A 22458-nucleotide genomic window follows, 5' to 3' on the forward strand; every position below is an offset into this window, starting at 1 on the left:
TGCAGCAAAGTTAACAACTTTCTTGATATATACCAGTGATATTAAACCTGAGTCTGATTCAGTGACTTGGCCTCCATTGCCCTCTTGCTGAAGACATTCACCTTCATCTCAGTTTTAAAGGGGCATCCATTTATTTTGAGGCCATCCCCAAGATGTAATATGACCAGTATCGTAATGAAGTAAAGATGGTGACCATTGTGGGTACAGTAAGCTTCTAATGAGAAGACCAAGCTGTATCTCAGTTGGGCATTGCTCCTCTCCCTACACCCTCAATGATCGCTCTTTGTTTTTGAGTTTCATATTTATGTTACAAATCATGAGTGTGAGATACTCAGCTGATGGTAGAATGCAGAGTGGGTCAATATTTACTTCGATTCCACTGGTAATGTATTAGAACATAATACAAACAGTGTATTGTCTCAAGGTGCTTTACAAAAGCATTATCAGAAGGAGCTAACACCAGGCCTCTTAAGGCAGTATTAGGACAGGTGGCTAAAAGATAAGCAGTCTACTTAAGAAAAGAATGGCAGAGAGGATTAGTGAGAGCGTTGCAGAATGTGGGACAGAGGTGGTTTGGAAGGAGGACCACAAAAGTCAAAACAATTAAAATGACAAATCAACAATTCAGGAGGGAAGAGCTGAGTTTAAAAAAAGAGATGCAATTCCTTTCTTGACAAAAAGATGTTTCAAAGTTTTAAAGGCTTTTAAAATGAACTGGAGACAAGAGTGATTTAGCATTGCAAATGTTGCAGAACTGCAGCAAATCCCCAGGAAAAATAACATCCCAGTTAAAAGTCCCACTGAGCTGGGCAGTGTCATTGTTGGAAGTGTGACATTGCACTGGAGACTGATATTTGAGTGTTTTCTATTTGTTTCACTTCATTAGGCCTCCCAAGTAATCAGTTAAGGTATTCCTGTTCTGGAAATCTGTGACAGCTGATGTTTGATTTGCCGTTAATTATAGCAGTTGATTTTCATAATTTATGAGACTCACTGTCAGACCCCATTTAACATTCAAGCTCCAGATAATGCTAAGTGGTGTAGGGTGATATGACCAGGGCAATGAACCAATTAACAGGCAGAGGTAACATTAAGCCAGCCAAGTTCCTGCTGGAATGCGATTCAGTGGAGGGTTGTTTCTGTGCCCGAATGAGAGAATGATGTAGTTTAAGTTATTTCTAACACTGCCATCCATCTCCTTCTCTGTCTCAGTGCTCATGATGCTGCCTGTTGTGGAACATCAGTAAAATCTATGTGTACTCACTCCCAAGAAAGACAAGGACTCTATTAGAGTTTTGATTCATCAGGTGAAGAATCCTAACTATATATTATTCTTAATCAGAATCAGAATTAGGTTTAATATCGCCAGTATATGTTGTGAAGTTTGTTAACTTTGCAGCAGTAGTACAATGCAATGCATAATAATTGAGAGAAAATGAAAACTTGTGAATTCAGAAATTGGAATGAACACTACCCCACTACTTTTTTAATTACCCTTTTTTTTTGCACTACTGATTTAATTTATCTATTTAATAATTACACGTTGAGGCCAGACCAGTGAGCTCAGAAATTTTCAATACGTACTGTCTCGAGTCATGTCATCAGAGGGTCAGGAGTATGTACCAGGGACTTGCACACCCATTGTCAAATAGGGAACAAGATTCCCAGGGACCGCGTGTAAATCAAAGCTGTGGCTTTGGCCACACACCTTCAGGGTATTCAGTATTCTGTCATAGCTTGTATGCACTGTTAGAGACCCTCAGGCACATCGTGACAGAGACACAGAGATGCTCACATCAAAATGTCCAGCACATTCTGTCAGAGCCAGACACACATCACAGGAGACATGGAATGAATGACCTGTTCTTCCCCTGAAGACAACTAAGGGCTAATAGATACATCTGCCTGTTAAAGAAGAAACTAAACCCAGAGACAAAGGAAGTAAGTTTTCAACTAAAGTAAAAGAACTTTACAATCAGATAGGCAGATTACTAAAATTAAGCAATGGAAGTCAATGATTAAGTAAAAGGCCCATGGAATCTCCTTGCCTTTATGTTATGAACTTCAATGAGCAGGAAGTAGTACTAAGCTTGTTCAAAGCCTCTGGCACAGTATGCCATTTTAGAGACTGCATTGTGCAAAAGCAACAGAGAAAGGCATTAGACTGGTGATTCATGTGGAGCAGCATATTTCAGAATAATCTTCAAAATCACATGGCAACCCGTAATACGCAAAATCATTCTGAAATAATAAAACTTGCGGGGTTTTGACCCTTAACCCCTGGGGTTTATTTTGTTCCACAGATGTTGCTCCAGATTCTGGCGACTGCAGTATCCTGTCTATACCCACAGAACGGTAGCAATAGTGACTATGGAATTCACTCCCACGGAGGCTGGTTCCTCAGATGATTTAGAAACAATGAATGGAACTTTGTATTTATACAGCACTTTTGTTAACCAGTGCCAGTGTACTTCTGAAGATCAGTTACGTAGTAAACATCACTTTATAGCCTTATAGCAGTGGAGAGGCTTGTTAGTTCCTAGAGCAATCCCATCTGGAGTTTAGCTCTACTACGGTCAAGAGGGAGGCTCCAGACACGGAGCGATCCAATCAAATCTCAATGGTAGAACTGGCAGAAGATGATGACACATCACAACGGCATTGAGAGCAGAGGAAGGCTGCAACAGTGAAAGGTCTCCATTCGTCTTGCACTCCATGGCACTGGACCTTGATCCGTCAACAACTGTGTATCGGCTGCCCATATGTCAGGCTCCCCACATTAAATAAAGTCACGCACAGGCATTCTCTGTTAAGGGGATAACCCCTTAGGGAAACACCATGTTCGTCATGAGTGATCACACTACCACTACTACTAGTAAACATAGTGGAGACAACTTTCTCGAGTTCTCACAAAGTGCAAAGCGATAATGTCTAGACAAATTATTTTGGTGGTTGAGGGTTTGACTACTGGCTTTGAGAATTGGGTGTTAACCCTTACTATTTAAAGAAATAATGGCAGAAGATTTTATAGATTTATCCAGTATTGCAGCAGACTGTTGTGATGATGTCTTGCTTAAAGGAAAACTGGACGAATGCATGCAGGGAAGAAGGAAAGAAAAGGAAAGAAATATATATGTTGTCAGAATTGGATGAAATAGATTAGAAGGAAAACGTGGTTCATCAACCGCATTACAATGTTCTCCTACTCTGTAAATATAATTCTGTGCCTCTTATCAAGTTGCAGTAGAAAAGGTCACTATAAAAATCCAAAGAGTGCCAAGTCATAAATTTGTATTTGGGTTGTGCCACTATTCAGAGGTCATTTTGGTAAACTCCAATTGTAACTTCATCACGGAATGTAATAGTTCAGTTAGAATCAAGTCAGTTTAATCTACATGCAGAGGTTTTTTAAAAAATTGGTGAATCTAGCTCTGAAAAATTATTCTGCATGGTATCTGAGAAGCCTGATTTGATTGCATTGTGATTAGTCAGCCTTAATGCTGATGGGATCTTCTATGCCATTAAGGGGGAATTGAAATTTTTCTTCTCCAAAAATGTTTCATTTCCTGTGACTTCCCCATAATACGATCACCTTGCTTGAGCTGATTTTACAGCTGTCTGCTACACATTGGAATGAGCAGATGAAGTCCTGCTCCAAATCAAGACAAAATATCCAAATACCTCTGCCCTATGCCACCTCTGTTGACTGCCCAGTGCACCTCACCTCAAAGCCAGGGCGCTCACCAAGTTTGCAATATTTACCAGGGCCCTAAGATTTGTCCTGTGAGTGCCTCCACACAACAATAACATCGTTCTATAGCCTGTTTCATCTAGTGGTGAGCAATGAGTCCTCAGATACTACACTGAGGATGCAGAGAAGGAAATATTAGGACAGGTGGTTAAAAAAAATCTTGACCAAGCTGTGGTAAACTACATATACCTGTCTGGACACGCCCCCCCGCTGACTGCTCCTGTGGCTCCTCCCACTGACCCCGGTATAAAGGCGATTGGAGTCACCGCCCCGGTCTCAGTCTCCAGGATGCAGTGTGGTGGTCACTTGCTGCTTGTTCTTTCTTCCAGCCAATAAAGCCTATATCTCGCCTCATGTCTCCAAGAGTTATTGATGGTGCATCACAAGGTTACAAATAATTAAAATAGGAGCAGAAGGCGGCCATTTGCAATTCAGTATGATTGTGGCTGATTGGCCAAATTCAATATTATTTTCCAGTTTCCTCTCCACATCTCTTGATTTCTCTAGTCCTAAGAACACAAACCACTACTTCTCGAAATTTTTTAATGATTCTAACTTCAAGTGCTTTCTGAAGGAGATAATTCTCTAGGTCTAACACTTTCTTGAAGAAGAAATCTCTCCTCATCTCAGTTCCGCTGGGCTTTATCCCTTATACTTAGATCCAGAACATCCATCCTGCATCTAATCAATCCACTCCTTCTGGAACCTTCCAGGTTTCTATGAGATCCCTTCTCTCTTCCAAAGTCTCGTGAAATTAAGCCCAGTTGACACAATTTCTCTTCGTGCACCAGTCCTGTTATCCAGAAACCAGTCTGTTAAACACTGTTAAAGGTTCTCTGGAGTGTCTTAAAGGAGGTGAGCAAGGCAAGTTAAGTCAAAATTATTGCCATATGCTTACATACTGTAAGGTACAGATACAGTAAAAAAAACTTGCAGCAACAGCACAGGCACACAGAGTTCAAAGTTCAAAGCTCAAAGCAAATTTTATCAGAGCACATATATGTCACCACGTACAAGCCTGAGATTCATTTTTTGTGGGCATACTCAGCAAATCTATAGAATCGTAACTATAACAGGATTAACGAAAGATCAACCAGAAGACAACAAATTGTGCAAATGCAAATATAAATAAATAGCAATAAATAATGAGGACATGAAATAACAAGATAAGGAGTCCTTTAAGTGAGATCACTGGTTGTGAGAACATCTCAATGGATGGACAAGTGAGTGTAGTTATCCACATTTGTTCTTGAGCTTCATGTTTGAAGGGTAGTAACTGTTCCTGAACCTGGTGGTACGAATCCTGAGTCATGCATACCTTCTACCTGATGGCAGCAGGTAGAAAAGAGCATGGCCAGGGTGGTGGGGATCTTTGATGATGGATGCTCCTTTTCTACAACAGCATTTTATGAAGATGTGCTCAATAGTTAAGAATAAGCATACTTCAATTGTATATGAGTTATAGCAGAGTGTACAAACACCGTCAGAGACATGTCGATAGCAGTGCAGGAGGTGTCTGTGGTGATCCATTGCTAAAGTACGATTAGTGTTGTGCAAGGACCTGATGATTGCAGAAATGTAGCTGTTTTTGAACCTGGTGAAGTCTTAAGCTTCCTGTGCCTCCTGACAAATGGCAGCTGAAACAGGAGGTCATGAGTTGGGTGGGCTCTACCAGCACTCAGGGCAATGCAGGCAAAACTAAACTGTTGCCTCCAATTGCAGAGAGATAAAAATTGGGGCTCTTCAGGCCAGAAATAGAAATAATGGATACCTTAGGCACCTTGTGCTATTGAGCAAGATAGATAGATAGATAGATAGATAGATAGATAGATACTTTATTCATCCCCATGGGGAAATTCAGCATTTTTTTCCAATGTCCCATACACTTGTTGTAGCAAAAACTCATTACATACAATACAATACTTAACTCAGTAATAATATGATATGCATCTAAATCACTAGCTCAAAAAGCATTAATAATAGCTTTAAAAAGTTCTTAAGTCCTGGCAGTTGAATTGTAAAGCCTAATGGCATTGGGGAGTATTGACCTCTTCATCCTGTCTGAGGAGCATTGCATCGACAGTAACCTGTCGCTGAAACTGCTTCTCTGTCTCTGGATGGTGCTATGTAGAGGATGTTCAGGGTTTTCCATAATTGACCGTAGCCTACTCAGCGCCCTTCGCTCAGCTACCGATGTTAAACTCTCCAGTACTTTGCCCACGACAGAGCCCGCCTTCCTTATCAGCTTATTAAGACGTGAGGCGTCCTTCTTCTTAATGCTTCCTCCCCAACACGCCACCACAAAGAAGAGGGCGCTCTCAACAACTGACCTATAGAATTGACTCTTCTAATCGAGCCTTTAATAGCTACTGTACCGGGGATAATTCTATGAGTTTGTCAGGTATTGAAACGACTTGGCTGAAAAGCTAGAAGAGCAGGCTGTAGGAGAGGGATCAGAGGGAAGGAGATATTTTAAGGAGGTGTGAAATTCCAAAAGGAAAGCCAAAGCTTTGTGCTCAGCACTGCAATGGTCTGGAACACGATGAGAACAATCACTCTTTAAAATGCTAACAGTAGGAAGGCCAGCTTCTGCACTACTCTTTTATGGCAGGTGTTATCACTTCTGTAGTCCGGGTGAGCATTGGACCATTGTTTTGGTGGTCAAGCTCAGAGGAGCAGAGACAAAGGCCTACTATCAGTTTTCTCACATTCCATGGCTTTCTAACCCTTCCTTCTTTGTCCCTCAGTGCTTTGAAAACATTTTCCCAGCCCCCCATTTCTTTCCATACCTGCCTGTTTGTTTTTCTCTGACGCCTGAATGTTACTGACAGAGGCTTGAAATGATTAAGTGGGGCAGAAATGCTGGAATTCAGCAAACAAAAGAAAACGACTTGACCACCTCACACCATCAGCTTAACAAGTCACCTCTCCTTGACACCTGAATGAATTGTAAACCTCTGTATGTGTGTGAACACGTGCGTGGTTATTTGCTTTAGCTTGTTTTATAAAAAATATGTTTAAGAAGGGAATAAGAAACAAAGCTTACTTCCACTAATATTCTCAAAACAGGGGCAAACTTCTCCTTGAGGGAATTGGGAATCTGTGAGCCCACCACTCGAAGAGGGCTGGCGTTCTGCTCAGAGATGGGTCTCCCCCACCGAGGGTACTCCGTGAATGCAGGCTCGGATGCTGACACAGAAAATGAAGGAGTGATGTCCCCTGAGCATGCCATGAGGCTGTGGGGCCGGGGAGTCAAATCCGGGCGCAGCTCCTGTCTGTCCAGTCGTTCCAACTCGGCACTCACGCTGACTGACACTGAGCATGAGAACAACAAGTCAGACAGTGAGAATGGTGAGTTCAGAGAATCCTTTGTCATTGTTACTTGGGAGTAACTCCTCTCTTCTCTCTGATCCTGTCTCTCTCTCTCTGTCTCTCACTCTCTCTCTCTCTCTCACGCTCTGTCTCTCTCTCTGTCTGTCTGTCTGTCTCTCTCTGCTCTATTTCTTCTCTCTCCTTCCTCCCTTTATCTTTTCCTTCATCTCCCTTTCTCCCTCACTTCCTCTGTTTCTCTCTCCCTCTTTGTTCCCTCTTTCTGCTTCTTTTTCTTTCTCTTGTTCTTTGGTTTTCTCTTTCCATCACTCTTCATCTCCCTTTCTCTTTTTCTCTCTCCCTCTGTCTTTTTGTCTCTCTTCCTTTCATTCTCTCGTTCTTTCTCCCTCTCACTCTCTTCTTCTCCCCCCTTTATTATCTTCATTTTCTGTATCTCTTTCTTTTGCTCTCCCCTTTACTTTCTGAACTCTCACAGGAAAACATTCTTTTTTCACATTTTTTTGTAGATGTTGAACACCATATTTGGAAAAAAATCAATAGGTAGCATCAGATGAACGGCATTATTCCAGGGACTTCCAACTTGGTCTTGGATACATTTTGAGATGAAGCATTGTCTAAACCATGATTAATTTGCCTTCTGAATTCTCTGATGATATTGCTGACAGTCTGGGCTGAGAAATCAGGAACTGTTGGGAGATTAATGAGCATTTGATCGGTTCAGCTTTAAAGAAGGGGAGAGGCGGGGGAGAAGAAAGAAAGATTTATATCTGCTGTGGCACCTATGTATTCCCAATAGAAATTATCCCTGGACTTTCAACAAATGAATGATGCCCTAGTATAGTCTTTGTCAAGTAATCTTGGCAAAACTGCATATATTTTCGAGAATGAGTAAATGGCCGGAGATGACATTTAATAATATTTGGTAGAAGAGTGAGGAGTGTTGGCTGGAAATCAGGGCAAAAATTCACTTTAGCTGAAAAAAACAAAATTAAAGTGAGGTGTTGAAGAAATGAACTTGTACTTAAAGCACTGGAAATCCATTGTACAGGCTCTATTGGAGATCGTGTTGTTAGAACAGCCTGTAGGCAAATGGTTTTACCCAAAATGATTTAAAGGTCTTGTGCCTTCAACCTGTAAATAACCTTGAATGTTAGCGTGATGCTGCAGGCTCATCCAAAGTAGTTGTGAGGTAACTGCACCAACGTGGGTAAACAGTATGATTGGTGGTCGAGGAGGCTTTTCTATATCTGAACTGCCACAGCTTTTTACAGCCCTGCTCGGTATCTGGTTTATAAATCAGTGCGTTTATGTGCAGGAATCAAAAAGCTTGAGTTTGCTGGTTCTGGGGCCCAGCTCTGCTCCTCAAGTTGAGCTGCAGAGCTGAGTGGGCTACGGAAGGAGACAACACATCATCTGAGGCAGAGTTGGGGTTCACCAGCAACGGATCAAGGCCAAAGCCTGGTCCCCTTCACTGCATCACAGAAATGAATGCATGGGATGTTCTTCACCCTTTTGTGTTCATGCCGGACTAGAATGGGGTTTATAGGTCAAAGTCTACTGTCACATGCATGAGTACATGGATGCACAGGTGCAGTAAAAAACTCATTTGAGAGGTCACGTGAAAGAAGTATAAAAGACGTTAAGATGCATTGATTGAGTGGATAGCTGGAAACTTCTTCTCGGGGTGGAAATGGCTAATATGGGGGGTATAATTTTAAGGTGATTGGAGGAAAGTGACAGGTATGTCAAAGGTAAGTTTTTTACACAGAGAGTGGTGGGTGTGTGCAATGCCTTGTCAGGGGTGGTGGTAGAGGCAGATACATTCGGAGCATTTAAGAAACTCGTAGAATAGGCACGTGGATGATAGAAAAATGGAGGGTTATGTAGGAGGGAAAGGTTAGACTGATCTTAGAGTGGGTTAAAAGGTTGGCACAACATTGTGGGCCAAATGGCCTGTACTATGCTGTACTGTTCTGTGTTCTAACATCAGAGGCACATAAACAGCACTTACAAGAAAATCATGAATTAAACATAAATTATACACAATTTTTACAAAAAAATGAAGTCTAACTTCATACCAAGTACTCAGAATTGTCATAGTGCTACTCTTGATTCAGGTTGTGCCAGTTGATTAAAAGAGAAAAATGGTTGAATGGACGTAGCTGTTCTTGAACCTAGTGGTGTGTGACTGCAGGCTTTGGTACTTTCTGCCCAATGGTAGCAGTGTGATGATGACGTGGCCTGCATGGAGGGGATGCTTGACGATGAAAGTTGACTTCATGTGACACTGCCTGCTCTGGATACTCCAGTGGTGAGGGGGGATGTGCCTGTGATGTATTGGGTTGAGTCCACCACTGTCTGCACCTTCTTACCATAAGACCGTAAGACAAAGGAGCAGAATTAAGCCACTTGGCCCATCGAGTCTGCTCCTCCATTCCATCACGGCTGATTTATTTTCCCTTACAATCCTATTCTCCTGCCTTCTCTCCATAAACTTTGACACCCTTACCTCTGAACCTATCAACTTCTGCTTTAAATATACCCGATGATTTGAACTACAGGCTGTCTGTAGCAATTAATTCCACAGATTCACTGACCTCTGGCTGAAAACATTCCTCCTCACCTGTGCTGTAAAGGGATGTCCTTATAATTTGAAGCTGTGCCCTCTGGTCCTAGACTCTCCCACTATTGGAAACATCCACTCCATATCCACACCTTATGTTGGAGGTTAATCCTCTTTCCTGCTGTTGGCATTCATCCAGGTGCCTTGTGAAGCATGTCTTCACTCATTGAAATTCTATTCTCAAAATCAAGTCAGGATCAGAACAACTCTGTTTACGAATAAGCGGAAGAAAAAAGATTTAATGTTGCTGGTTAGCATAGGCCTAGCTGACTACAGGCTAAAGGCCCTGTGGAATAAGGTGGCCATACCTGCACAAGGACACTGCAGGAGCCCTGCCCAGCTAGCATTTACAGTCTAGCTGGAATGTATCTCCTACACGTGAGCAGTTTTATAAAACCAGCAATTGATCCCTAAACTTGTGAGACACTATGTTCAGTGCAGCAGTTAATCATTTGATTCAATCTCCTTGGCAGCCTGATAATACATGAAGAAGGTTAAACAGGGCTTGGTTGCTTGTCTTGTTAAAGCTGTGCAAGTGCAGAGGCTGCTGTCTTATCCCAGATGTGATATTGAACGGCATACAGTCTCAAAATGCTCTGCAGCGGCAGAAGAAATCTTCTAGGACAGAGCTGATCCCAGTAGCAGTTGCAAAGTGACTCCTTCTCCATTGTCCGATCAATGAAGTGATCATGGGACCAGAGTAGTTTTAACCCCTGGGCCTACTCAGCCTGGCCAGCAGTAGAACATTATACAGTCTCAACCTGGGTCTAAGTGATAGGTTTCCCAGGGAAGTAATTTAATTATGCAGCTACGTTGGTGCTGGAATGTATGGTGACACGTGCGGGCTGTCCTCAGCACATCCTTTGTTGTGTTGCTTGATATTACAAACAACACGTTTCACTGTATCTTTTAATCCACACCTCATAAATAAATTAATCTGATCTAACTCTGTAAACAGGTCCTACAGCCTAACTGGTTCCAGACACCCACACCATCAGGGTCAGGAACAATTATTACCACTCAACTATCAGGTTCTTGAACCAAAGGGGATAACTTCGCTCAGCTTCATTTGCCCCATCATTGAAATGCTTCTACAACCTATGGGCTCATGTTCAAGGACTCTTCATCTCATGTTCTCGATATTTATTGCTTATTTATTTAGTAATATTTTTCTTGTATTTGCACACTTAACACCCAGTTGGTGCAGTCTTTCATTGATTCTACTGTGGATTTGTTGAGTATGCCTGCAAGAAAATGAATCTCAGGGTTGTATATGGAGACACATACGAACTTTGATCCTTGCCACCCAAGGTGCCCCATCTCGTCTTGTCCCATTTGCCTGTGTTTGGCTCATGACCTTTCCAATCCATGTACCTGTCCAACCTTCTTTTAAAAGCTGATATTGTACCTGCCTCAACCACTTTCTCTGATGGCTCATATCACATATCTATTATCCTCTGTATAAAAAAGTTGCCCCTCAAATTCCTTTTAAACCATTCCCCTCTCATCTCAAACCTATGCCCTCTCGTTCTTGATTCTCCAATCGTGGGAGAAGGACTGAATGTGTTCACCTTATTTATGCCTTTATGATTTTATACATCTCTCTAAGATTAGCGCTCGGTCTCCTGTGCTCCAAACAGAAAATTCCTACTAGGTCCAACCTCTCCCTTGAGTGTTGGCAACATCGTTGTAAATATGTTCTGTACTTTTTCCAGTTTAGTAACATCTTTCCTTTAGCAAGGCACCCTTAAACTGACCACAGTGCTCCAGGTGTGGCCTCAGCAGCACGTTGTACAAACGCACCAATGTCTTCTCCATGTGTACCATGTCCTCACTGTACTCAAAACCCTCAATGATGAAGGTCAGCACGCCAAAATCCTAGGCTCTTCCTAAAATTCTTCGAAGAATGATTTTTGTCCCTGCTCCCCACTTCTAATTTGCAGTTGTAATTTTTGAAGACAATTATACTGCAGTTCATTGGAAAGGTACAAATCTCTGTTAAGATTCTAGTTCTTAGAATGAGTGAAGAAAGGCTGGGGCAGCAACAGAGCCATCAGGAACGGCAGTCGACGTGGATTAGATCAGCAGTTTTGTGGGGTTCTGAGAGCTGGTGGGATGGGGCTGGTAGGTATTAAATTCTGATAAGAGGTAAATCACAGGGTCTGAAGCAGGCAAATAGTGGGGTGGGAGAAATAGTAGGGTTATCAGATCAGGAGGGTTGGGCATTTATGGGGTCAAAGCCTAGGACTCAAATGATAGTGTGCTTAGGGAAAGCAGATCAAGATGTTGGACTTCAGCCCTCTGGTGATAGTGGAGTGATTAGAATTTCCTCATTAATCCAACAATGGGAACCCTCAAGACAAGGTAGCCCAAGAGTCCTAAGGAGTCATAGCAGAAAATGTCATCATCTGTGATTGTGCCAAATGTAGTCAAGTCACTATTATTGTCATTTCGACCATAACTGCTGGTACAGTACATAGTAAAAATGAGACAATGTTTTCAGGACCATGATGTTACATGACACAGTACAGAAACTAGACTGAACTACGTTAAAAAAAACCAACACAGAGAAAGCTACACTAGACTACAGACCTACACAGGACTGCATAAAGTGCACAAAAACAGTGCAGGCATTACAATAAATAATAAACAGGACAATAGGGCAAGGTGTTAAATGTAAGGGTGAATTACATCCAGAGGTGCCAAGTTGAAGTTCACAAGTGAAGTAAAATGATTAGGAAATGGTCATTTGCGTGCTTGCATGAGAAAAAAAATTGATTCTCAATTGCACAGTGCTGAACAAAATAATATGTAATTAAGTTACCTGTCATTGGTCATCAATGAGAACAAAACAAGGATACTGCCATAACTTGAGGATCTGAGTTATAGGGAGAGGTTGAATAGGTTAGGACTTTATTTTCTAAATTATACAAGAACGAGGGGAGGTTTGATAGATGGGTATATATAGAATAAATGCAAGCAGGCTTTTTCCACTGAGGCCATAGGTTAAGAGTGAAAAGTGAAATATTTTAGGGGAACATGAGGGGGAGTTTCTTCACTCAGAGCGTGGTGAGAATGTGGAACAAGCTGCAAAGGGAAGTAGTGGATGCGGGATAAATTTCAATATTTAGTAGAAATTGGGACGTGTACTTAGTTGGGAAGGGTTGGAGGGCTATGGTCCAGGTGCAGGTCGATGGGACTTGGCAGATAAGTAGTTTGGCACTGAATAGATGGGCTGAAGGGCCTGTTTCTGAGCTGTCGTGTTCTATGACTCTATGACCACACAGAACTTTTTCATTATGGTGAAAAGCAGCAGAACTGCAGTTACTGGGAATCTAAACTAAAACAGACAGTGCTGGAAACTCTCAGCAGGTCAGGCAGCAACTGTGGAAAGAGAAACAGAACCCAACACATTAACCATTTCTTTTTACTGTTTCTGCCTGACCAGCTGAGCATTTCTAGCTTCTTAAGTTTCTAACTTCTGGTTATTACTTCAAAAGGCATCTTACATTCTGAGATCGGTCCTGATATTACCCTCTTTGACATTTGTGATTTAAGGTCACTGGTCCTGATGTACCCCTGACCTTGTGCTTGGAAAACGGTTTTTGGAAATCCAATCAATGCGGCAGGCTGCAATGATGGAACAGTAATGACTTCTGACGGTGAATTGTACGGAAGAGAACACTCTTCATCAGAGTTCCAACTTACTCTTTTGTGCCGCACATGCCCTTTTCAAGTATCTATTCAAACCTCTTTAGAAGTTCCAACTGAATCTGTTTCTGCCTTAGGTGCAGAATGAAGCACAGTATGTAAAATGTTTTCATTATCCAGAACCTTGAAGCTTAATAGTCTATTAGAAGCTAATTGTAAGATTACAATCCCCCTTCACCTGAGTGTCCCTGCAGAAGGATGCAAAATCTATTATAAACATCTGATGTCAATAGCATGCTTTCTTGTTTGCACCCACTTGTAACCAGAAACATTCACCATTCTTCCCTTCCGGTGAGCTGCTGGATAAGCCCAGGTAATCAGTCCCTCAACTCAGGCCCCTTTTCCCTTCTGCTGGAAAACTGCCGGTTCCCCTGGCTTTTGAAGAGAAAACCTGGCTTCACTAAATATTTCAAGGTTCACTGTTAAAAATGTTAATAAGAGTTTTGACTTAATTGAGGCTTGCAGCAAATTTGAACCAGATCTAGAGGGAAGGGTGCCACAACGATGCAGTTCGTGCTGAGCTTAAGATTGCTTCCAATGACAATTTCAAAGGTCATGCTCAGATTTATTCAGTATCCTCAACATACAGTCCGGTATTCCAGCTTCCCGCACATCAGAGAGCTTATATTCATGTAGCACCTTTTAATGCAATGAAGCACCCCAGGGTTCTTCAGAGCAGCTATCGGATAAAATTTGACAAAGAGTAGGGGAAGTTCAAGTTCAAAATAAATGATCAAATGCTACCCTGAGATTTATTTTCTTGCAGGCATTCACAGTAAAACAAAGAAATATAATAGAACTAATGAAAAAGTGCACACATTGTCCAGTAACTGATGTGCAAAAGAAGACAAATTGCAAATACACAAAAAAAGTAAAATAAATAGATAATTAAATAGATACGAACATTAATACATACATACATACATACATACATACATACATACTGGTAACATGTATCATAGAGTCCTTCAAAAGTGAGTCTTTAGGTTGTGTTCGGTGATTAGATTAGTATTATAGGGAGTGAATTTATCCACACCTGTTCAGCACCTTGATGGATGTAGTATAATAACTTCCCAATCTGGTAGTATGGAACCTAAGGCTCCTGTATCTCCTTCACATTGGCAGCAACGAGAAAAAGTATGGCCTGGATAGTGGTGTTAACCAAATATTTGGCCAAACAAATGTGTAGGTTGGGCTTGTAGAGAAAAGCACAGGATCTGGACCCAAACTGTTGGAAGTACGGGTGTTATTTGGGGAACAATGGAAATTGGAAATATGTACAATGTTTAAAAAATATATAATTTCCTGGGACTTGTTCAGTTGTGAGAGGAAAACAAAAATGCATTTTCTTCATTCACACTTAACAGTTGGAGCTAATTGTTTTTCCAAATGTGATCATTTCACCCAGACCTTGGTACTAGGCCCCTGAAGTGAATGTAGATGAAGCCTCCCTTTCTTTAAGCTTTCTATCACGTTGATCTGAGTATAGTTGTTTTTGAGATGGTCAAGGGAGACATTCTACCCCCTCCAGACTTGGAATGCTGCTCTGTTTACTTTTTATCAGTTCATTAAAGATTCACACCTGCACAGCATTAACAGTGCAAGGTTGGATGCAAAAGGCCCCCAAGGTAAAGCGGTCCTGAGCTATAAGCACCTGCGGTACTGGGCAGTAGTTCAGTCAGTGCCTACGGGGAATAAGAGAATATTTTGTTGCTCAGGAAGGGAATTTTTCTCTCAGAGGCCACATTCCATTTTTTCTGACAGAGAAGGTAGATAATTGCAAACCTGTGGATCAAAATGAAGAAGTAAAAAACAAGCTGAAGTTAAGCAACAGCTATAGTTCTTTGTTTCTGTTGAATATCTACTTAAATGTTGAATCCTAATAACTTAATTGTGTGAGCTGGTGAGGGAGTTACTGGCCATGACAGTCCATGACAGAATGAGAGATCTGGATTAATAATATACACAGTTAAAATGACAGAATCAATAAAGCACCCTAGATTAATGATGGGTCTCGAATGATATTAATTCAGTTCTTTTACTCTATTGGACTCTGTAGGTCTTGATTGTTCCTTTGATGTTGTTAATATTCATAAGTTAAGTAGAAACTTAAAAGAAAATCAACAATAATAGACGATGAGAGTGATGGTGGCAGAATGGAGGTTCAGGAGCACCATTTGAAATCATTCAGTATGAAGCAGCATTATTCTAGAGGCACAGCCTAATGATCTGATGGCATAATTTCAAATTTCCGATTGTATCTAGGGCATTTAAGTTAAGTAAATTTTTTTTAAATTATAAAGCTAGCATCAAAAAGCTGCCAGAACCACTCAGATTACTAAAAAACATCCAACAAATTTAGAAATGCCAATTCTGTATGTGAATCTAGCCTCATAACGATGTTGACCACCCTTTCTAAAGACCTGCACTCTGTTAATTCAAGTGCTGATGGTGTCAATATCTGCTCATGAATAAATATGATATTTCTTCCCTTGGTTCCTGTGAGAAGTAAGGAAATTTTATTTGAAAGAACGTTGATGGAGATGTGTATTTCTTGTCAAAAAATTAAAATGTTCATGGACACTGGAACAATGGATATTGGGAACTCCCTTGGGGTGTTCAAATAAATGTAAAAGCTTCGATCACATTCCCTTCAAATTTTCTAGTGTTTAGCATGACATCCCACTCCTAATTAACAGTGGCTCAGAAATGGAAAAAATATGATACAGAATAGTTGCAAATCACCAATTTCCCTCCGATCACTTTTATCCTTAGTTGAAAAGCACGGCTCTGACTTAGAAACAATTCACCCTTTCACAATCTATGACAAATTCCAGGCTTCTTACAGTGTTGCTATTAAAGAATGCAGTTGAAATTTGCTTATTATATTTGAATAAAGAGCTTCTGAAGTTGCTGAGTGGGTAAAGAAAGAATTTTCAACCCCCTTGCAGCTTCATGCATTCCTAACACAATTCCTGCCGGTGAAGTATTTCACAAGAGTAGTCACTGTTTTGTCGAGATGGAGAGGAGATTCTTCAACCAATTTGCATTCAGCCTACAAAGAAAGATATCAGAATCAGATTTATTATCACTGACATATAATGTGAAACTTATTTTGTAGCTGCAGCATAGTGCAAAGACATAAAATCTATGAATTATAAAAATAAATAAATAATGCAAAAATGAATACTGAGTGTTCATGGACTGTTAATAAACTGATGACAAAGGGGAAGAAGCTGTTCTTGAAATGTTGCTTGTGGGTCTTTATTGTCCTATACCTCCTCCCTAATGGTAGTAATGAGAAAAGGGCATTCCCGAACAGTGAGGGTTCTTAATGATGGATGCTCCCTTAAGGCACTACCTCCTGAAGAAGTTCTCAGATGCCCATGATGTAGCTGGCTAATTCTCCCATACTCATCAGCCTCTTGTGATCCTGTTCCAGCTCTATTCCAAGCTGTGAGGCAACCACTCAGAGTGCTCTCGACTGTGCATCCATACAAATTTGTAAGAGTCTTTGGTGACTGTTGTTGCGTGAATGAAATCACTGGAGAAAATTACTCGTAGATACAAAGCAGCTTCTTTATTCAACAAAACAAGGTATAGCAGATATCATATGGAGACACTTTCAGTTGAAAGGTCTGCTGGCCCAACGTGGGGTTCAATATTTATCTGTGAAACACAATGGACAATTCCATATTTACAAAGAATATACAATGTTTTCTTTTGAAACTGCATACAAACTTCACACCTCCTGATTCATATCTATCCCACAGATGCCAGCATCGTCTGGACTAGGATTCACAGTTTTTTAGGAATGTATTGTTCCAAATTAAATCCACAATACGTATTCAAGGAACAGAATTTAGCCAAAGCCATTTGCTAAATGTAAATGACCTAAGACCAAAAGTCACTCTAACAGTGACAACCAAATTTCCTCAAATTCCAAACAAAGAAGAGCTGCTGTTGTGCCTTCTTCATAATTGTATCTCCCCCACCCATCCCATTCTCGTACCATTGCTCCTGTGTACAGTTGGTTCAACCACGGCTAGAGTCATAATGTTGTACAGCATAGAAACCTGCCCCTTAGCCCACCACACCTATGCAGACCATCATTCCCACTTGCCTGCATTAAATCCACATCCCTCTAGTGTGATCACCTAAGTTGAGTATAATGGGTTGCCCTTAATGGAGAATGCCTGTGCATGATTGTATTTAACATGGGGTGGCTGATGCAAGGGCAGCCACCACACGGTCCTTGACTTATCAGGGTTAGAGTACAATGGCATAGAATTCAAGACAACTGGAGACCCTTCATTGCTTCAGTCTTCCTCTGCAGTCACTGTCATTTTGAAGTGCCATCATCTCTGCCAGCTCCTCCTTTGAGGTCTTGGTTGGATCACTCTTCACCTGGAACCTCCCACTTGTACACACTGCCATGGGTGACCCTTGCAGGAGCTAAGCTCCAGACAGCATCAGGAACCAGCAAGCCTCTCCACTGTGACAAGGTGACAGTCCACCCGTGGCTTGTCCAGTCATTCCTCTTAAACACCGTAGGTGTTTTTGCCTCCACCACATCCATCAACAGCTTTCTGCAGCTTATTCTCTTTGAGTGGAACACTTACTTAAATCTTAAAACTGGTTTCCTCTCACCTTAATCCTATGCCGTCTAGTTATAGACATGACTACCATGGGAAGAAGACTACTTACACATCTCATAATTATTGTCAGTGATTTGCACAGTTCCAATAAGCATTTTATGGGAAGGATGTAACTGCACTAGAGGGCGAATCACAAGAATGTTGCCAAAGATGGAGAGATTCATCGATGACGAATGATTGGTCTTAGAGGAAAAGAGGACAGGCTATAGTAAAATTAGTGTCAAAAAAGAGGCATCTGCCTCCCTTAGGAAAAGAGTCAAAAGTATATATTTTTATCAATGTACAGTTATGTCACCGTGTGCTATCCTGAGATTCATTTTCTTGCAGGCATTCACAGTAGAACGAAGAAATACAACGGGGTCTGTGAAAAACTACACACAAACTGACACGCAAACAAAGTGCAAAATAAGTCATACTGTGCAAATATGGAAAAATTAATGAACATAAATAAATAAGTGGATGCATGTACTGAGAACATGTATTGTAGAGTCCTTGAAAGCGAGTCCAAGGACTGTGGAATTAGTTCAGTATTGAAGTGAGTGGATCAGTTGACATTGTATTGAATACTAGAGCTGGATGGAAGGGATCCTCTACTCCCTTTTTTTTGTATATTGTTCGTTTCTGCGAAACTGCAGGGAATAGATTTGAAGGATGAGAGGTCAGATGAGGAAAAACGTATACGTACTTTCACCTGAAGTATGTTGAGGGTCCAGAATTCACGGTTATTCCTGTTTTGTGGGGAGTCAGAAACCCTTGTCTCATTTAACATGTGCTCAAAGGAGTGGTTAGAGATTAAAGCTACAAGGCCGTGGATTTGGAGAGGGGGGAAGTGGCATTCGACCCTGTGACCAGAATGAAAGCAAAGGACTGAATGGCTTCATTCTGTGCAGTACATTTTTATGATTCTATGCTTCAAAGAAGTCAATGAATCAGAGGCAGACAGGAACCTGCTGAAAACAGGGACTCTGATTGTGAGAGAGGTACACCAAGACTGCTAGGAAATCACAAACAGCAGTTTTCAGTTTGAAAATTCAAGTACGAGAGAATAATGGAGCAGATCCTCTCCAATTTAAATTGAGTCCTTTGTAAGCAGCAGAGGAAGCAGCGCTTTTAGACACTGCTCAGTTACCCTGGTGGAGGGGGTGGGGGGGAGATGGAGTGGGATCAAAAGGAACAGGAATTCAAAGCAGAAGAGGCCGCACTGAAACACAGTGCATAAATAAAGAGAGCCAGCACAACATTACATTCACATGAAGGTATGACTGTGCATATGCAATTTCTGTTCTGTTACTCATTCCCAGGTACTGTATCGTTAACTCCACACAGAAAGCAGCAGGTCAGGGTACCTTCAACAGTGCGGAGCAGTTAGCACAGCACTTCACAGCACCACTGATCAGCATTTGTGGTTCAATTCCTGCCGCTCTCTGCAAGGTGCTCCTCCCCGTGACTGCGGGCATGCTATGTCGGTGCCGGAAACAGGCCACCTTTGAGGGCTGCCCCCTGCACATCCCCACGCTGTTTGTCATTGATGCAAAGAACACATTTCACTATATGTTTCGATGCACGTGTGACAAATAAAGCTGAACTTTAAAACTGTGCACAAATATTAGAGAGGTGTAATAATTTACAAAGTCAAATTTTTACCATCTTTTGAAGTGGGATATCTGCATTATCCATAGCACATTGGATACTCGAAACCAAGTATGGATCCATTCGAGGGTTTCCAAATGAAGGACCAGGAGCCCCATTTCTAATAATCAGGTATCTGCTGAGAATCAATATTCCCACATTACCACAGTGACCGATTTCAAAAATTGAATATAGTTAATTTTGAAAAGTCTTGAGGTTGTTAGCAATGATCTAAAATTGCCATATATTTCCTTAAAGCTCATATAAGGTTCCATCCTGGGATTGACAGATTGTCACAGAGCTACTAATGTTTTATTTGGATGGACAGTAGTTGTACAATTCCACAGGGGCAGGTGACAAACCTGCAGTACCTAGGCAAAGGTGTAGTGCTTCTACAGCATGGATAGATGTGAGACTTATTTCCAACCTTTGAACCAGCTAAATCCACCACTCAAAACTGGACGGAACCTATTTGGATTCAACTTCTTAACAGCCAAACAATTTCTACAGCAAGCTTCAGAACATGTTACTGTTTGGATGGGGTTTGCTGACTCCACCATCTCTTCAAGGAACAGTAGACCCCCACCATACTCTGGTTAGAAAATGTTACCTGACATCCAATCACTTTCCACCGCTGCCTTCTTATCATTAAATTCTCTGCCCAAGGAAATAGATCCTTCCTGTACACCCTGTCTAGGATTCTTAATTTTTCTTTCTTAAATTTGGCTAGAGTGACCCTAAATAGGACAAATAAATTGTCCTGATTATTGAAAAACGATTTCAAAGTTAAAGTCAAAGTAAATTAAATATCAAAGTACGCATATGTCACCATATACCACCCTGAGATTCATTTTCTTGCTGGCATCTACAAGAAAATAAAGAAATGCAATAGAATTTTTGTAAAACTAGACATAAGCAAAAACTGTCAAACAACCAATGTGCAAACTGTGGTGAACTACATATACCTGTCTGGACACGCCCCCCCCACCCCGCTGACTGCTCCTGTGGCCCCTCCCACTGACCGTGGCTCCTCCCACAGACCCCGGTATAAAGGCGATTGAGGCCTGAGCCCGGCCCTCAGTCTCTAGGATGTAGTATGGTGGTCAACTACTGCTTGTTCTTTCTTCCAGTCAATAAAAGCCGATATCTCGCCTCACGTCTCAGAGAGTTATTGATGGTGCATCACAAACAGAGACAAAATGTGCAAAAAACTGTGAATAAGTAATACTGAGAACATGAGTTGTTGAGTCCTTGAAAGTGAGTCCATTGTGGAAGCAGCTCAGAGTTGAGGTGACTGAAGTTACCCACACCGGTTCAGGAGCCTGATGATTGTAATGAACCTGATGGTGTAGGACCTAAGGCTCCTGTGTCGCATGCTTGCGCCCGATATTAGTAGCAAGAAGATAGCATGACATGGTTGGTGGGAGTCCTTGATGATGGATGCTGCTTCCTTGTGACAGCTCTCCTCATAAGTCACTTAGTTTATGTCTGGAATTTGGCTGAAATGCAGTCTTTTATCTTTGGGAATGCGTGCCAGTTCATTTGTTAAAATCAAGAGTTCAAGATATATTGGTGTTCTTGCAACAGATTATAAAGAGGTAGCGTGGTTCCCAGTGTTGCTCTGCATGATCTCTCCATTATTGCAAGCCAATCATTTTGCTATTTTCCTTATTTTCTGTTTTTCATCTGCAGTTTTAAATTTTGGTTTTTTTTCCTCATCAGAAATAAGGTATGACTGTGGGCTGCCTCAGAGATTCATGAGATGGTAATTCCTGCCTGCTGAGAACCAAAAGGCCTATGCCTATCAATTTATGTGCATTTTTCCTGGGACAAATATCACAATATCTTTTCTTTATATAGCATTCAAAGATCGGGGAATCGAAAGCTGTGTCTAACTGGCGCTGAAGACAAGATGAGGCTCTGAGCAGATCAGCCATAATCATATTGAATGATGGGGCGCATTTACTCCTGCTCCTCTTTCCTTGAGCCCTTATTGCACATCTGTAATACATCATGAACCTAGCAATCAACCAACGATCAGTATCTCTTTGTAGGGAACATCTGATGGGGCGTGGATTGAGGGCCTGTTTTCGAACCACTTACTGTAATCAGTACCTGACAGTATGTAATCTTGCATGAAAGCTGAGCTATTGCTGGTGGTCAAAGCCAATAGTGATAGAAAAATACACAGTTTACACCAGATAACTTATAATTTGCTGTGAGAAGCAATCTCCCTGTATTCCTTCAGCTTTGTGTGAAGTGAGGCAAAGATTGCAAGCACTTCTTTTGATAGACTTTGCATTGTTGTCAAAATTATTATGCTCCATTTTATTTTCCAATTTGTATATGGAAAGTTTTCCTTAAAGGCTAAGCCCTCTTTATGGAAAGGTGAACATTTTCCTTATTTCTGGAGAAAAATTTGAAAGGGGGGGTCTATGATTTGACAGGGTTAAAGTTGTGCTGCATATCCCTTAAAAACTGATGAGGTTGCTCTTTTAATTTTGCTGTCCTCAATGATGATGGCTGCAGCATCTGTAAAATCTTTAATTAATCATTTATACAAGTACAAATGTGCTGATGTGTACACCTTATTTGCCTCCTAATACATACAAAAAGAGAAAAAGTACAGAACCCAGCCTACCAATTGACAGGTGCAGAAAGTAAGTTCAGAAAAAAGTGTAAGAAAGTTCCAGAAAGAAAGAAAGTGAAGAAGATAAATTTTAAAAGGCCAGCTACTGCGAATCTGAAATGAAAAC

The 22458-nt window shown here is 41.2% G+C and overlaps 1 protein-coding gene across 13 annotated transcripts in view; it reads left to right on the top strand.

Moving 5' to 3' along the window:
• Window positions 1-22458, top strand: part of LOC140728939 (teneurin-3) — a 2305574-nt gene that overhangs the window by 1761307 nt on the left and 521809 nt on the right. For all 13 annotated transcript variants that reach the window (XM_073048051.1, XM_073048055.1, XM_073048053.1 and 10 more), the window contains one exon: window positions 6821-7102. In XM_073048051.1, the coding sequence (XP_072904152.1) occupies window positions 6821-7102 (282 nt within the window). The remainder of the gene's footprint in view (window positions 1-6820; window positions 7103-22458) is intronic.

Source organism: Hemitrygon akajei, chromosome 6 (assembly GCF_048418815.1).
Source record: "Hemitrygon akajei chromosome 6, sHemAka1.3, whole genome shotgun sequence".
NCBI lineage: Eukaryota > Metazoa > Chordata > Chondrichthyes > Myliobatiformes > Dasyatidae > Hemitrygon > Hemitrygon akajei.